At 46.9% G+C, this 17751-nt stretch overlaps 1 protein-coding gene and 1 long non-coding RNA gene across 2 annotated transcripts in view; both read right to left on the minus strand.

Moving 5' to 3' along the window:
* CPM (carboxypeptidase M) overlaps nucleotides 1-566 on the minus strand; it is a 35970-nt gene extending 35404 nt beyond the window's left edge. The window contains exon 1 of the mRNA XM_007666298.3: nucleotides 358-566. Coding sequence (XP_007664488.1) covers nucleotides 358-541 — 184 coding nt within the window. The 5' untranslated portion in view covers nucleotides 542-566. The remainder of the gene's footprint in view (nucleotides 1-357) is intronic.
* Nucleotides 567-4593: 4027 nt separating this feature from the next.
* LOC103170027 overlaps nucleotides 4594-17751 on the minus strand; it is an 83345-nt gene continuing 70187 nt past the window's right edge. Inside the window, exon 4 of the long non-coding RNA XR_003764258.2 lies at nucleotides 4594-5729. This is a non-coding gene — a long non-coding RNA (uncharacterized LOC103170027). The remainder of the gene's footprint in view (nucleotides 5730-17751) is intronic.

A 17751-nucleotide genomic window follows, 5' to 3' on the forward strand; every position in this document is an offset into this window, starting at 1 on the left:
GGCGGGCGTTGAAGAGATGCCGCCGTGCCGGGCAGCAGCGAGCGGTCGGGCGGGCGGCCGGTCCCGTGCGTGTGCGTGCGTGCGTGTCGAGGGAGGGAGGCTTAGAGAAGCAGCGTGGCTCGGTGGAGAGATCACAGGCTTGGGAGTCGGAGGTCATGGGTTCGAATCCCGCCTCCGCCACCGGTCAGCTGTGCGACTGCGGGCAAGTCACTTCGCTGGGCCTCGGTGACCTCATCTGGAAAACGGGGATGGAGAGTGGGAGCCTCACCTGGGACGACCTGATGACCCTCCCCAGCGCTTAGAGCAGTGCTCTGCACGGAGGAAGCGCTTAACGAATAGCCACATTATCATGATTACCTGCGGCGGACTTTCCGATGCTGTGCAGGTGCGTTAGAGCCGGGTGCTCCCGCGTCACGGCGCGGAGGAAGCCTTCCAGCTCGGCCTGCCCGTGGTAGGTGAAGTTGAGCGCCGCCCCGCACAGCCCGCACAGGCCGCACAGCAGCACCGCCGGCAGAGGGCGCCCGCGCGACAACCGCCCCATGCTGCGGCTGCGGGGCTCCGCGCACACGGCCCCGCACGGCTCCCGGGCTTCTTCAAGCCCCGGGGGGCGGGGCCCGGACGGGACACGCCCCCTCCCCGCGCTGACTGACGGCTCCTGCGCCAATCGGGAGCCCCGCTCCGACGAGGACACGCCCCCGCCGCCCGGGTGACTGACAGCTCCGCCCCGGCCACGTGGGAGGGGCGGGGCCTGTAAGGGACACGCCCCCTCCTCCGCTGGAATGAGTGACAGCTCCGCCCCCAGAGCTGCCTCGTGGGAGGGGCGGGGCCTGATGGGGGCACGCCCCCTGCCGGATGAGTGACGGCTCCTCTGCCAATGGGAGAGCCCGCCCCCTCGTGGGAGGGCGGGGGCCGCTTGGGACACGCCCCCGTCAGCTGAGTGACGGCTCCTCCGCCAATGGGAGGGCCCGCTCTCCCGTCGGGGGCGGGGCCTGTCGGGGCCCCGCCCCCTCGGCCCGGATGAGTGACGGCTCCGCCCCCAGGGGCCGCTTCCCAGAGGGAGAGCAGGGGGCGAGTGGCCCTGTGGGTAGAGCCCGGGCCTGGGAGTCAACCGGTCCTGGGTTCTAATCCGGCCTATTACCCTGTATCTCCCCCAGCGCTTAGAACAGTGCTCTGCACCTAGTAAGCGCTTAACAGATACCAACATCATTATTATTATTATTATTTCCCTTCTCTGGGGCCTCAGTTCCCTCCTAATAATCATAATGTTGGTACTTGTTCAGCGCTTAAAGCAGAGAAGCAGCGCGTGGCTCAGTGGAAAGAGCCCGGGCTTGGGAGTCAAAGACCATGGTTTCAAATCCTGCCTCCGCCACTTGTCAGTGTGACTTTGGGCCACTCACTTCCCTTCTCTGGGCCTCAGTGACCTCATCGGCAAAATGGGGATTAAGACTGTGAGCCCCATGTGGGACAGGCTGATCACCTCGTATCCCCCCAGCGCTTAGAACAGTGCTTTGCACATAGTAAGCGCTTAACAAATGCCAACATTATTATTATTATTACTTATCTAAGCACTGGGAGAGATACAAGGTAAACAGGTTGTCCCATGGGGGGGGGGTCACAGTCTTCACCCCCATTTTCCAGATGAGGTCACTGAGGCCCAGAGAAGTAAAGCGACCTGCCCAAAGTCGCACAGCAGACAAGAGGCGGAGGCGGAATTAGAACCCATAACCTTCTGACTCCCAGGCCCGGGCCGGATCCACGGAGCCAGGCTGCTTCCCATTGAGCATCCAGACCCAGTGAACTAGGATTTACGCTGGACACGGGGGCGGTGAGGTAGACAGCCCAGCGATGGACCGAACTGCTGGTTTCTGACTTGTTCTTTCCGAATTTTTGAATTTCATCCGTCGCCCTCTCTCCCCGTCTCCTTCCCGAGATGCATCCGACACCGCGTCGATGGATCTTCCCCCCACATTGAGTTCCGAGGTCCTCCCCCGCTCCAGACGCTGCATCTCCGGACTATGGGCCGATCATTACGGACTCACAAGGAGTAAATGGTGAAGGGTGGAAACGGAAAAGCTACAGGGCCGTAGATGATTCATGAGCGCCAGCTCACCGGGAGAAGCAGCCTGGCTTAGTGGATGTTGACTAGAATATGGGCCTGGGAGTCAGAAGGACCTGGGTTCTGATCCCGGCTCCGCCCCTCGTCTGCTGCGTGACCTCGGGCAAATCACTTACCTTCTCTGTGCTTCAGTTTCCTCATCTGTAAAATGAGGATTAAATACACGTTCTTCCTCTTCAGACTGTGAGGCCCAGGTCGAATAGGGAGTGTGTCTGACCTGAAGATATTGTATCGACTCCAGCTTTTAATGCAGTGCTTGTCAATCGATGGGCTGTACTGAGTGCTTTCTGTGGGCGGAACACTTTCCTGAGCGCTTGGGGATATAGTAAGTGCTTTCAAATATCATAATCGTTATCACGTAAAAAGACTTCGGGGCCGAGTTAAACATGAATCGATGGGCAGCGGCGAGTTAGGGAGTTCTTCAAAGAAATGATGAGTTCAAGTAGAGCAGCACTGAAAGGAAGTTCTTTTTTTTCCCGAGGAAATACTCTAAACGACCGTCGGATGGGGAATTTGTCAGGGTAAGCTGTTGAACAAACTGTTTGGGTTACGTCTTTTAGCAGTGATTCTGTCTAACGAAGAAGTCAAGGACCTCATGACTTCATTTGTAAGCAGGTTATTTAATGCAGCGATAAAAGTCATTCCCTCATCTTGTGATCGATTGCCTGAAAGCAGAGATGTCAAGAGAACCGGACAATTGGGATAGAGCATTAGACCACCCTTGAGTGTTAATCAAGACAGCTTTCTCGATTTTGAGTAAACACCAAGTTCGGCATGATCTGATGTAATCGAGCTAACTTTCCTATCGGTGATTGGAATTGTGTACGAGCTATGCGTCTCTCAGAGAAGTCGTTCTTCACTAGGATTTTCACTGTATCTGTGTGTGCATTCAATGTTGTGTAGGTTTTATTTGCCCCTCTGGCAACCATTTCCAATTTCCCCCAAGATTCAGGCGTTCATATAAATTCTCCTGAACGCAAAGGTGAGGCAGAAGGCAAAAGCGGTTTCTCCTACGTTAATCTCTTGTCTCCCTCACTAGATTATAACAGTGTTAAGGGCAGGGTGTGTGTCTACCAAACTCTACTCTCCCAAGCTTGAGAAAGTGCTCAATAAATACTGACTGATCGATCCGGCAGATAGTCTACAGGAAAGGTATAATATTTCGTCTGCCTTTCCGCTTCACTGCATCATTAGCAGTTAAATTATTCATATCTCTTCCTCTCCACCAACCCTCTTCTTGACTCCCTGGATGGAAAGTGAAGAGGAAGAAATGAGTCAAAGCTCTCATTTGACTTCTTAATGCTTCAGACATGATGATCATGGCATGTATTAAGCGCTTAGTACAGTGTTTGTTTGAAACATAAAACCTCTTTTTTCACCAAAGAGACGATTCCACGGGATATGAGTTTTCCCCAATAAAGTTTTCTACGTCTGGATCGTTTTGAGCACTTATTTTAACGAGTTACTGCCGCCCGAAGACTCGTGCTACTCTACGATGCTCCTACTTCTCCTCGTTTGAGAAATCCTGATTTCTTTCCAGCATGCAGAAGTGAGGGAGGCGGCGACAAGGATATGTCGGCATTTTTTTCGCAGCATGCTTAATCTGGACCACATGGGTTAGAAAGTTTTCATCAGAACACGGTTTGGCGAATCCAGTCTTGCCAGGAGCAGCGCTAAAATTAGGTTGCCTCGATCCACTGCCGACTGAGGAAATGTCTGTGGTAACGACTCCTGGGTTTTCCCAGGAATGAGCAGGTGGGAAGCTTTGACAAAATACTACAGCACCCACAACGCTGGGTGTTGAAGAAGCGGCGTGGCGTAGTGGATAGGGCATGGGCCTGGGAGTCAGCAGGTCCTGGGCTCTCATCCCGTCTCTGCCGTCTGCTCTGTGACCTTGGGTAAGTCACTTCACCTCTCTCGGCCTCAGCTCCCTCATCGGTAAAATGGGGACTAAGATTGTTGTGAGCCCCACGTGGGACAGGGACCGTGTCCAACCCGATTTGCTGGTATCCACCCCAGTGCTTAGTATAGTGCCTGGCACATAGTAAGCGATTAGCAAATGCCACAATTAGGTATTGTCTCTATCTGTTGCCGAACTGGACATTCCAAGTGCTTAGAACAGTGCTCTGCGCACAGTAAGCGCTCAATCGATACGATTGAATGAATAAAGGAAAGAAGGGGAGAAAGGGGAGCAAATTCTACTCATCCCCTTTAGAGCGTAAGTTCGTCGTGGGCAGGGAACGATTCTGCGAACTCTGTTGTGTCGTTCTCTTCCAAGTGCTTAGTGCAGTGCTCTGCACAGTCATTCATTCATTCAAACATATTTATTGAGCACTTACTGTGTGCAGAGTACTTTACTAAGCGCTTGGGAGAGACCGATACAAACAATAAACAGACACGTTCCCTACCCACGACGAGCTTACACTCCAACGAGTACAACTATATTCCCATATAGATTTTGCCTCACAAAATTTCGATATGCAATCTAGTCCATGAGAACTTGACTTTAATCATTTACAGAATGTATTTTTTTCACAAATTCCACATACAAGAAATAAGCACTTTAAGGACATAATCCCATGTCGGTCTAAGAATTGAAACTGAATTCTAATGACAATTCCTCGGGGGGAAAAAATACAAAGAAATTCTTTGTGGCTTAAAATGAGTGGCCTGCTTACAATTCTTCCTTTTTATGGCTCAAAGTTCATTAATGGTTTCTTGCTAAATCAGTAAAAGCAGGAATTAGAGGTGTCGGGCTTGCAAAAATGGAAAAATGGAATATTTCAATGCACAAGTGATTCATTCTTTGGGAACAGGATGGAAACATTTATTTCTGGAATCCTTGGCTCCTCTCTTTGCATTAGTGTCACCAATTTCCTCAGCAGGATATAAACAGTGGATGTGTTTCATTCACAAGAAAAACCTGAAGTAGTGGAATGGGTAATCACAACTTGTAAATATTTATGAGGCAATTACCCCCATCTCTCTGGGTGACTTCTTCCTTTCCAGCCCCTTCACTCTCCCCGTTAAACCCTAATTATAATGATAATTTTGTGAGTTATTACAATGTTCACATGATATTCCCTCTTGCCCAGACTTTACAACAAATTTTGTTTTAAAAAAAAAAGTTTTCACCTTTTAGTTTTACATACCTTGGCATATTTGGGAAATGGGAGTTGGGCATTTTGACCGATTTCATGAACAGCCAATCAGACATGTAGTGGGACAGTTAGCCAAATGGGGCCTGCTCTTCTCCATTTGGTACAAGAGGCAAAATGGAAATTCCCTTGAAAGGGGGGAAAAGTCTTAAAATATTACGGAGAAATGGGCAATCCCAGGGATTATTTAGCTTCAATTCTCCACTCGGGAGCCAGTGAGCGATCTTCTCGGGTTTAGAGAAGATTAGACCTGTCTTCCACCGACCCTCAGGTCACCGACTTCAAGGAGACTCGATTTCTACTATTGCCAGCCCAAAACGTCCTTGCTCAGAGCAGAGAACACGGAAAAAAAACATGATTTTTCTGAGGCGACTTCTGGTTGACTGCTGGCCATTCACTGTTCGGGTTCCTGGCCCTGCTGTTTTCCTCCTCGTCCTTCAATCAATCAATCAATCCTATTTAGATCAAACAGAAGAGATTCCATTCTTCCTCTCGGCTCTCATGAAAACGCTCTCCTGAGTTTAAGCCCCCTCTTTCCTCCACCAATAAGGGAATAAAAAGAAATGGAAGAGGGCCCCTTCTACCAAGTGTATGTTTTCAGCAAAATTAAAGGCATGATTTAAAGATAACCAACTCAAAAAGAATTTACTTTAAGTCCTTGGGCCTGTACTCATTTAAAATATCAAGCGCTAAGGATTCTTGTTCTGTTAGGAGAGAGTTTGAATGAAGGGAAAATTAAATTAGCCTTGGGTATAAACACCCCACGTCATACCTCCCTCTGGAGTAGGTTAAGAGGAGCGCTGAGGCTTAGTGGAAAGAGCACGGGCCTGGGAGCCAGAGGACCTGGCTGCTAATCCTGTCTCCGCTTCTTGTCTGCTGTGTGACCTTGGGCAAATCACTTAACTTCTCCGTGCCTCGGTTTTGTCATCTACAAAATGGGGATGAAGACCACCAGTCCCGTGTGGGACAGGGAGCCTGTATCTACCCCGGGGCGTAGTACGGTGCCTGGCACGTAGAATGCATTTAACAAAATTTTTTTTTTAAAGGTATCACTAACAAAACGCAGAACTTTCTCCTACTCCCTTAGTAAGAGGTCGCTTCTATGGGCAAGAAGGAAAGTGGCTTAGCATGACAGGATCCAATTCAAATTCAGATCAGGGTTTGTTGCCCAAGAGCAAACGTCGTAGGTTTGAAAATGAGAATCAAATATTTGTCTACTAAAAATAAGCTACAAAATAGTCCGCCAATCTGTCTTGCCCGCTGCAACATCAGAGAGGGTATCAGCCTGGTCTGGGGGTGATGTCAAAAGGGTGGACAGCGTGGCAAACCAGGGGTGGTCCTCTTAAAATCTTAAGGGACTTTTCACCCCCTTTCCAGTGATTATTATTTTCCTTCTTCTACCTATGGCACCCAGATTGGTTAACTGGCCTCCCATATGCCTGCTGGTGGAGAAGGTCACTCATTCATTCATTCAATCATATTTATCGAGCGCTTACAGCGTGCAGAGCACTGTACTAAGTTCTTGGAATGTACCATTTGGCAACAGATAGAGATGATCTCTGCCCTAGAACGGGCTTACAGTCTAAAAAGGGGGAAACAGACAGCAGAACAAAACAGGCATCAATACCATCAAAATAGATAAATAGAATCATAGATATATACATCATTAATAAAATTAAGTAATTAATATATACACACGTGTCTCTTTATTGTGTATCGTACTCGCCCAAGCACTTCACACAGTGCTCTGCATGCAGTAAGTGCTCAATAAATACGATTGCCTGACTGACTATTCAAGTAGAGTCATCGCTAGGCCTGAGAACATCCTCAGGTTTCTGTCAGTCCTGGAATGACATAAGGGCCAATGTCACACAGCCTTAGCTATAATCTGGTGGCGATTTAGGGCAACCTGCACAAGATGCGGGAAGAGGAAGACACGGGAAAGGATGGCAGGGTCAGAGAAGAGACATATAGCTGTTAAACGCCATCGGCATGCCCAAGACCACCATTCAGCATCCACGGCCTGGCGGAAAGAGCCCGGGCCTGGGAGTCAGAAGACCTGGGTTCTAATCCTGGCTCTGTCCTTTGCTTTCTGTGGACCTTGGGCAATCACTTCACTTCTCTGTGCCTCCGTTCCCTTCTTTGTAAAATGGGGATTTGATCTCTGTTCTCCCTCCTACTTCCACCGAGCCCCATGTCGGGCAGGGACCGTGTCCTACCTAATTATCTTGCACCTATCCCGGCGCTTAATAAATACTACAGTTATTATCACATCAAAACTTCACTGGCCTACTTTGGCCTGCTCTAGGGAAAGGGAAAGCATGCATTTCCGTGAATAATAAGTCAGACTGTAAAGGGCCAAGAATTTCCTGGTAGAGAAAATATCTCCCCCCATCCCCTGGGTGATTTCTGTGGGGAACAATATTAGCCGGGTCCTTGCTAAAGTTTTCGGGATCTGGAATCTACCAATTTTAGTCTGGGGAAAGCTGGGCAGGCCAGCCTGACTTTCTTGTCTTGTGAAAATGGGAGCTGAAGAGGTGAGAATTTCAGAGCAGCTTTTGGGAGGAACAGCAGATCTGGAGTCTAATTGCTTTTAATGAGATTTGCTATCAGAGCCATCCTTCTTTGAAGTAATTATGTTATCACCAGCCTCTTTGTCTATCATGGACACTTTTCTTAAAACAAACTAGAGAAATGGGCTGGAAAACATATGAGAAGAGTCATCACATTCTCAGTGTAACCTCTCTGCCCTGAAACAATCCCTTTACTTCTAGATTTCTCCCGTTTCCTTCACCTTCTAGGCAAGGCTGATTGTGTTGGAAGGGTGAATGAATCTCTCCATGCCATTTATCAAGTAATCTGGGGTTGATCTGGCTGCCAAGGTGGCTAACGCGGACCCTGCAGTGTGTGTTCTAAGGCTTTGATTATCCAGATTCATTGCCCAGATTGGCTGAATAATTGCTCACTTGGTGAAGACATACCCCAAACCAGAAAGTCAATCTCCGCTGGCTCACCAGTCTACTGTTATGCCTCCAACAAGGGCACTGAAGGATTCTTGAAGAATCAGTGCGATGTCTGTCCTTGTTACATCATCCTTAAACATATCCATTCTAATCAGTTAGTTCGAGAAGCAGAATGGCCTAATAATAATGCTGTTATTTGTTAAGCGCTTTACTATGTGCCAGGCTTTGTACTAAGCGATGGGGTGGATACAAGCAAATGTGTCACATCTGGGGGCTCACAGTCTCCTCCTCCTCTATCCACCACGCGATGCTGCTTCTCTGCCTAATGGAAAGAGCAAGGTCCTGGAAGTCTGAGAACCTTGGTTCTAATCCCCGCTCCATCACATAACTGTTGTGTGACCTTGGGCAAGTCACCTAACTTCTTTGTGCCTCAGTTCTCTCACCTGCAAAATGGGGATTTGATATCCGTTCTCCCTCCTACTTAGACCGTGAGCTCCACATGGGACCTGATTATCTTGAATCTACCCCAGAGCTTAGTACAGTACCTGGCACATAGTAAGCATTTAAAAAAACCCACAATTATCACTATTATTATGCCATTATGAACTCCCCTTCTACATATATATCCAAAGTTCTTGAACCTATTGATATTTCCCAGTTGTTTTCTGTGATTAAATAACCACACATGCTTTCTGCCTGATGGAAAAAAATTTTACTTTTTGTTTGTTTTGAATCTACCTTCTTCAAGCTCCAGCCGGTCCTGGAATTCGGTGAGCAACAATTCTGGGTAATTTCTCTGACCCAACCAAAACTCTTTTCCTCCTTGATCGCTAACTTAGACAGTACTTACTGTTTAGACTTTAGCCTGTTGTTATTATGAAATGAAAAATACATATTAAACAAAAGAACCCAGAATTATCGTCACTTTAGACACCACCACTCTCCTCCCTGTCTAATCTCGGCATTATCCTCGACCCATCTCATTCAATGTGCATATTTGATATCAAATTCTATCCATTCTACTTTCATAAGATGGCTAAAACCTGCTCTTTCCTCTCCGTTCAAATTGCTTCTAAACGGACCCCCTTGATCCTATTTATTGCTATTGTTCTTGTCTGTCTCCCCCGATTAGACTGTAAGCCCGTCAAAGGGCAGGGACTGTCTCTATCTGTTACCGATGTGTACATTCCAAGTGCTTAGTACAGTGCTCTGCACATAGTAAGCGCTCAATAAATACTATTGAATGAATGAATGAATGACTAGCCATATCCCACCTTGACTACGACACCGGCTTCCCCGCTGACCTCCCTGCTTCCTGTCTCTCCCCACTCAAGTCCTTTCTTATCTCTGCTGCCCGGCTCATTTTTCTACAGAAGGTTCAGTCCATGTCTCCCCGCTCCTCAAGACCCTCCAGTGGCGGCCCGGACACCTCTGCTGCCCGGCTCATTTTTCTACAGAAGGTTCAGTCCACGTCTCCCCGCTCCTCAAGACCCTCCAGTGGCGGCCCGGACACCTCCACATCGGACAGAAATACCTTATCATTAGCCTTAAAGCATTGAATCAGCTGGCCCATCCTACCTTAATTCCGTGATCTCCTACTGCAACCCGGCCCACACACTCTGCTCCTCTAATGCCAACCTACTCGCTGTACCTTCGTCTTGTCTATCTCGCCACCACCCTTGCCCGCATCTTCCCTCTGGCCTGGGACTCCCTCCCCTTTTCCACACAAAAGACCACCACTCTCTCCACCTTCAAAGCCTTATTAAAATCACATTTCCTCCAAGAGGCCTTCTCCAACTTCCCCTATTCCCCGCCCTTGCCCTTGGCTGTGTGCTCTTCAAGCACTTGATATTCACCCCACCCTCAGTCACACAGCCCTTACACATAGCCTTAATTACCTCATCTATTTTAATGTCTGTCACCCTTTCTAGACTGTAAGCTCCTCTTGGGCACGGAACATGTCCGCCAACTCTGATGTACTGTACTCTCCCAAGTGCTTAGCACAGTAGCGTGCACACAGTTAGCACTCAATAAATACCACTGACTGATCGAGAGATTGATTTCTGGTCCACCCAACCCAAAATTCTGTGGCAACTGGATGCTTGGAAGGAAGATTGTGTTTTTTTATTTTCCCTCCTTGACAGTCATCATGGTTAGGGATGGACTGGCTGACATTTCTAACTTTCCTTCTAAATCTCTAACTCTTCTCTAATTAACACACTCTAGGCTGCTAATTCATTAAATGCCTACTGATATTTTCTCCATTCCACAACTTTCTGTGGTAATTAATTCCATGTGGGAAGAAGTTTGTCATTATTGTTGATATTATTATTGTAACAAAAATAATAATAATAATGAGTAATGCTGATTCAGTGGCACAATCAAATCCCAACCATCAGAACACCTCAAAGGCAGTTATTTAAAATCCCCTACTCTCTTTCTAGAGCGTCCAAAGCTGTGTAATCTAAGGTTCCCGTTCCTTTCTCCTTCTAGACTGTAAACTCAAGTGTGGGCAGGGATGGTCTCTCTTTATTGATGAACTGTACTTTCCAAGTGCTTAGCACGGGGCTCTGCACACAGTAAGTGCTCAATATATATGATTAAATGAATGAATTTATAAATAATAACAGTAAGTGCTTATGGTGTGTTAATTAAGTTAATACAAGTTAGTCAGGTAAGACAAAAGTCCCTGAGCCTCATGGAGCTCAAAATCTAGTGAAGAAGGAGAACAGGTATTGAGCCCCCATTTTACAGATGAGGATGTTGAGGTATAGAGAAGTGAAGGTCCCAAAGCAGACCAGTGGTAGTACGAGGATTAGATCCCACATATCCCGACTCGCAGGTCTGGCCCCTTTTCACTAGGCCACGTTACTGTTGTTGATGATTTAAACTGGTCATCTTCGAGTTTCATGGGAGCTCTTTCTTCTGGAGTTAGAGGATTTGGTGAGCAATAATTCCGTGTAAATCCTGCCCACATTTTTCATGATTTTGACCACCACGTCATATTCTCTTCATCATTTCAGAATGAAGGTCCTGACCTTAAAATAATTACTATTATTATTATTATTATTGTTCTACATGTTAAACGCTTACTATGTATCAAGCACTGTTCTAAGCACTGGGGTAGATACAAGTTAATGAGGTTGGACACAGTCCCTGTCCCACATGCTCTTACGATATAAGTAGGAGTGAGTAGGATCTAATCCCTGTTTTACAGATGAGGTAACTGAGGCTTAGGGAAGTGAAGTGATTTGCCAAAGGTAACACAGCAGACACGTGGTGGATCTGGGATTAGAAGTTGCCGAATTGTACTTTCCAAGGGCTTAGTACAGTGCTCTACACACAGTAAGCGCTCAATAAATATGATTCAATGAATGAATGAACCCAGGCCCCCTGACTCCCAGGTCCTTTGACTTTTTCTGACTCTTCTCTTACGGAAGCTTCTCCACCCCACTGAACATCCTAGTTGCCCTTTCATCTCTGGGACCATTACATCTTTCCTAAAACATGGTGAGCAGACCTGCAGTCGTGATGTGAGAGTACCATGGGTCTTTTTTTTCCTATGGTATTTGTTCTAAGCGCTGGGGTTGACACAAAATAATCCGGTTGGATGCAGTCCAAGTCCCACATGTCCCCATTTGACAGATGAAGGAACCGAGGCACGGAGAAGCGAAGTGACTTCCCCAAAGTCAGATGACAGTGTTGGTATTTGTTAAGCGCTTACTATGTGCCGAGCACTGTTCTAAGCGCTGGGGTAGACATAGGGGAATCAGGTTGTCCCACGTGGGGCTCACAGTCTTAATCCCCATTTTACAGATGAGGGAACTGAGGCACAGAGAAGTTAAGTGACTTGCCCACAGTCACACAGCCGACAAGTGGCAGAGCTGGGATTCGAACTCATGAGCCCTGACTCCAAAGCCCATGCTCTTTCCACTGAGCCACGCTGATGACAGGCAAGTGGTGGAGCCAGGATTAGAACCCAGGTCCTTCTGACTCCCAGGCCCGTGCTCTATCCATTAGGCCATGCTGCTTCTCGTTTAAATAGCCATGCTAACCTCTCTTTTTTTGTTTCCTGTTCCCTTCCCTCAGGTTGCCAGCAATGTATCAGCTATTTTGACTGGCACTGCACAGCGCCTCGCTGAACTGAGAGAACAATTCATCGATCATTTTTTTTGAGCGTTTACTATGTGCCCAGCATCGTAAAAGCGCTTGAGAGAGTACACTACGTAGATAATAATGCCTCCGAGACCCCTCCTGAGACGGGACTAAATGACTCAGAGCCTGACGTCATGGAACTGTAGCTCAAAGATTATTTTTCCCCGTGTGTCATATTTTGTTTTGGCTCCCAGGGCTGTTCCTCCACCATTTTCAGTCCACTCACTGGCTGGTGAACTCAAATCTTGTGCTGCAATAACAGCTCAGGTGTAAACAGTGAGGGAGGGGATATCAAGCCCTCCGATACCCTTTTCTGCCACATCTGCCCACATGGATTCACCGTCCCCGTTGGTAGCCTTACCTTCAAATGTGAAGGATGGCAATCTAGAGAGATAAGTCATTTCCAGGATTGAAAAAATCCTGAAAAGCGGGTGGAGGCTTTTTCCGTAAACCACTCATTTTTATGGTCCAGATTATTTTTACTGATGGACTTTTGGTAGACGAAGCATTTCGGCTCCCAGGGGCAGTTTAATCCCCAAAGCGATATAATTATAATATTTCTTTCTGGGGGACGACCGGGCCAGAGGCAAGGACTGTAAACGGGGCACGGATCAATCCTTGAAACAGTATTACTCGAAGAGTTCAAATAGTCAGAGGCCCATCTTGCGTCGGCTTGGATTTCACTGTTCTCACTCAAAGGGAACTTTAAAGCTTGAATTAGCCAGATTGCTGAACTGAACTGGTCGGTAAAGATGGAGAGGTCAAAGCAGCAACTGGAACAACCAGACTGATAGGCAGCCGAAACAGGAGACCCAGTGATGGTTTTTATAGGAAGAGGAAAGCCAAGCAGCTGTTTTCTGTTTAGAGAAGCAGGCATGGATCCAGTTTTTTTGATAAAATATCACCTGCCATTTTGAAATTTGACATTGGAGGGGAACGGCCGTTAAAATAAGAAATGTTATTAGTGATGAGGGGCTCGTGGGGATGAATCCGTTACCGGTCCCTGAGAATCAAGTCTATATCTTTTGACTGTTATTTGAGAAACAGAATGGAAGGCACTGTTCTCCCTTCTATGTAGACTGTGAGCCTCGTGTGGGCCAGGGACTGAGTCAATCTGATTAGCTTGTATCTACCCCAGCGCTTAGTACAGTGCTTGGCATATAATAAGCGCTTAACAAATATCATTTTTTAAAAAAAGAGCAGGAAGAACTTGCTCACTGGTCTTCCCTTGACTCTGATTTTCGAAATGTAGGCCTTCTATAAGGTTTTCATTTTTTAAAATCCTCCTTCATACCCCAAAATATGAATATTTAGGATGAAAGAAAGGCTAGCAAAAGGAAAGAACACCAATGACATTTCTGGTAGCTGCCCATTTGTTCCTGTTGAACCCCTTTAAATTCAGTGGTCTGGCCAATTTGGGCAGTACCCTTGCTACGGTTGAGTCCCCTTCATTTTAAAGACATCATGTGAAATCTTTCCAAACACAGGAATCCTTTAGTATATTCACAAAGAGAACACTGATTCCAAACAAAATGATCCCTTGTCCTTTTCTTCCCTGTTCTATTTAGGAAAAAAATCCTGTAAATATTTCAGGGCAAAGTTAAAGTGCAATGTGACACACTGTTTCTCATTTTACTTCTCTTTGTGCCTTTCACAATACAGTAATAATGATGAATACTTACTTAGACTGTGTGCCCCATATGGGATAGGAACTCTGTCCAATCCGAATAACTTATATCTACCCCAACTCTTAGTACAGTGCTTGTCACAGAGTAATCCCTTAAAAGTACCATTAAAAAAAAGAATAGAAACAAAATTTTTTACCTTTTGCAAACCACTGCGTGCAGAGTGCAGTCAATCAGTCCGTCAATCACACTTATTGAGAGCTTAATGGGTGGGGAAGACTGTACTGAACACTTGAGAGAGAGTTGGGAGACACATTTCCTGCCCACAAGGAGTTTAGAGTCTAAATCTGGGTCACATATAATATTTACCAAGAAAATGGAATAAAACACCAACTTTACATCCTTGGCTTTTAATATAAAGTAAAAAGAACTGAGAAACATTGAGATGCAGTCTGGACTAGTGGAACGAGCACAGGCCTACATGTCAGAGGATTGAGGATCTAATTCCACCTCCACCACTTACCTGCTGTGTGACCTTCTGCAAGTTACTTCACTTTTCTTTGCCTCCCATAACTGCAAAATGGAGGTTCAATACCTGTTCTCCCTTCCACTTAGACTTTGAGCCCCTCCTGATTATCTAGTACAGTGCTTGGCACATAGTAATTACTTAAGAAATCTTTTTTTCCTTCTTCTTTTCCTCTCCCTCCTCCTCCTTCTATTCCTCTTCCTCCTCCTCCTCCTTCCCAATTTCCTTCTTTCTCCTTCTCCTCCTCTTCCCCCTCCATCATCATCATCATCTTCTTCTTCTTTTTCTCTTCTTCCTCTTTCTTCTTCTTCTTCTCTTACCGCTACACAGTTATTCGAATTTCCATGTGACTTTTCTTGCTCTCCAGTTAGCAAATGTGCACACTGGGAACTGTGAAGAGGTTTTGGTATTTCTTCTCATTAATATCATTAGCTCTCTCCTGTGACCTCTCCCCTTGATCATGCTTCTCCTTTGAGAACTTTTCGACGATGCCGGCGAAAGACCACAGTTTACGAATAAGTAAGCTTTTTCATTAATAATAATTACTGTTCAATAAAGTCAGCGTAAAAAGCAACTCTAAGTTCAAATGTGGAATTCAGTTAACTATCACAGGGAATAGACATTAGCTTTATGGCTTTAAAGCATTTTTAAGCAGTCAGTCACCTTGCCTTCTCCTACCTCACCTCGCTAAGGAGCGTGACTCGGTGGAAAGAGCACGGGCTTGGGAGTCAGAGGTCAGGGGTTCAAATCCCGACTCGGCCGCTTGTCAGCTGTGTGACTTTGGGCAAGTCACTTAACTTCTCTGTGCCTCCGTTACCTCATCTGTAAAATGGGGATTAAGACTGTGAGCCTCACGTGGGACCAGCTGATCACCTTGTATCCTCTCCAGCACTTAGAACAGTGCTTTTGCAAATGAGGAAACTGAGGCACAGAGAACTTAAGAGACTTATCCAGGGTCACAGAGCAGGTAAGTGGCAGACCTAGGATTAGAATCTACATCCTCTGACTCCTAGGTCTGGGGGTTCTTCCCACTAGGCCACACTGCTTCTGAGTCATGGGGTGTTCCAGGAAATTTCAGCCACCTCCAGTAGAGTCTCATAAAACTTGCCTTACACTGCATATTTTGAGCTTTACACCTAGGATGTAAACCCAAGGTCACACAGCAGACAAGTGGCAGAGCCGGGAGTAAGCACTCAATAAACACCATCGGTGATGAGCATCATCGTCATAGAGAAGTGGCGGAGCCGGGAGTAAGCACTCAATAAACACCATCGATGATGAGCATCATCGTCATAGAGAAACAACGTGGCTTAGTGGAAAGATCCCGGGCTGGGGAGTCACAGGTCGTGGGTTCTAATCCCGACTCCGCCGCTTGTCAGCTGTGGGACCTTGGGCAGGTCACTTCACTTCTCTGGGCCTCAGCTACTGTAAAATGGGGTTGAAGACTGTGAGCCCCACGTGGGACAACCTCATTACCTTGTAGCTACCCCAGCGCTTAGAACAGGGCTTGGCACATAATAAGCCCTTAACAAATACCATCATTATGATGACGATGATGAGTGTTGGGTTTTCTTTGGTGTGGAGAATTCCTCGAAAAGCAGATTCAGATCAGCTTCCTTTAAAATATCTAATCCACATTTCCTCAACTCCCCTTAGTGACTGCTAGGGTTTTCTGCATCAAACGAAAACTCACAGTCAGTTTCGAGTCTCTCTACCATTTGCCCCACCTTGCCTATCTATTCTTTTCTTCCGTTATCTCCCCAAACCGCCGTCTTCACTCCTCCCAAGGCAACTCTGGGGTAGCGACAAGGCCTAGTGGACCTGGTTTCCCCTTCCTGCTCTGCCACTTGTCTGCTCTGTGACCTTGGGCAAATCACTTCACTTCTCTGTGCCTCGGTAACCTCCCCTGTAAAATGGTGATTAAGACCGTGAGCCTCATATAAGACATGGACTGTGTTCAACCCGATTAGCTTGTATCTATCCCAGTGCTTAGTACAGGGCCTGGCACATAGTTGGCGTTTAACAAATATCCTAGAAACTTCAAAAACCCATCCAAACAAATGGGTTTACGGCCTAGAGGAGGAGACAGACAGCAATGTAAATAGCGATAAATTACGGTTCTGTACATCAGTGCTGTACGGCTGAGGGAGGGGTGAATAAAGGGTGTAAATACAAGTACGAGGGGGACGCAGAAGGGAGTGGAAGAAGAGGAAGTGAGGGCCTCGTCTGGGAAGGCCTCTTGGAGGAGGTGTGTCTTCAATAAGGCTTTGAAGTGGAAAGAGTCATTGTCTATCGAATATGAAGAGGAAGGGTGCTCCAGGGGTACAGAGAGCACTGTACTAAGGGCTTAGTGAGCAGCATGTCCTAGCGGCTAGAGCCCGGGCCTGGGAGTCAGAAGGTCATGGGTTCTATCTAATCCCCCCTCTGCCACTTGTCTGCTGTGTGACCTTGGGCAAGTCACTTCCCTGGGCCTCAGTTTCTTCATCTGTGAAATGGGGACTGAGAATGTGAGCCCCATGTGGGACAGGGACTGTGTCCAACCCAATTTGCTGGTATCCTCCCCAGCGCTTAGTACTGTACCTGGCACATAGCAAGCGCTTAAATACAAGTATTATTATTACCATTCCCATTCCTCCCTCCCTCATTTTGGAGCTGGAGCTCAGTTCCCACTGACCCTAGACTGAAACGCCAGTCATTTCTGAATCCATCCCCGCTCTTCCATCTTACCTTTACTTACTGTTTATCATTATACCGTACTCCCCCAAGTGCTTAGTATAGTTTTTTGCACACAGTAAGTGCTCAATAAATAGGAATGATGAATGAATGAACCTGAAAATGTCCCGCGCCTAATCACAGCCATGCCTCAACGCTTGTAGGAGGCTTCAGGTCATTCCGGTTTCCCGATTTTAATGACCGAGGATTTCCCGTTGGACCCCAAGCCCAGACCAGACTCCGACCCCTCAACAACGAGGGTCTCTCTCATCTCTTCCCTGCCGTAGGGGTCTCCTGGGAACACCCTTTCCAGGCTGCTTTTTCCCCCGGTTTTGTTCGGCTTTAAATGGACGGTCCCTGAGGAAAATGAGTAAACTCCATCCGGAGAGTTTGATTCTCAGCCATTCAACGATCTTAGTTTCTACGTATCCACCCTCGGCAGAAACACAGGAATATGACCTCATTTCCTGATATTCCGGAAAAAACTCCCACCTGG

This window comes from Ornithorhynchus anatinus, chromosome 14, assembly GCF_004115215.2.
Source record: "Ornithorhynchus anatinus isolate Pmale09 chromosome 14, mOrnAna1.pri.v4, whole genome shotgun sequence".
In the NCBI taxonomy this organism is placed as follows: Eukaryota; Metazoa; Chordata; class Mammalia; order Monotremata; family Ornithorhynchidae; genus Ornithorhynchus; species Ornithorhynchus anatinus.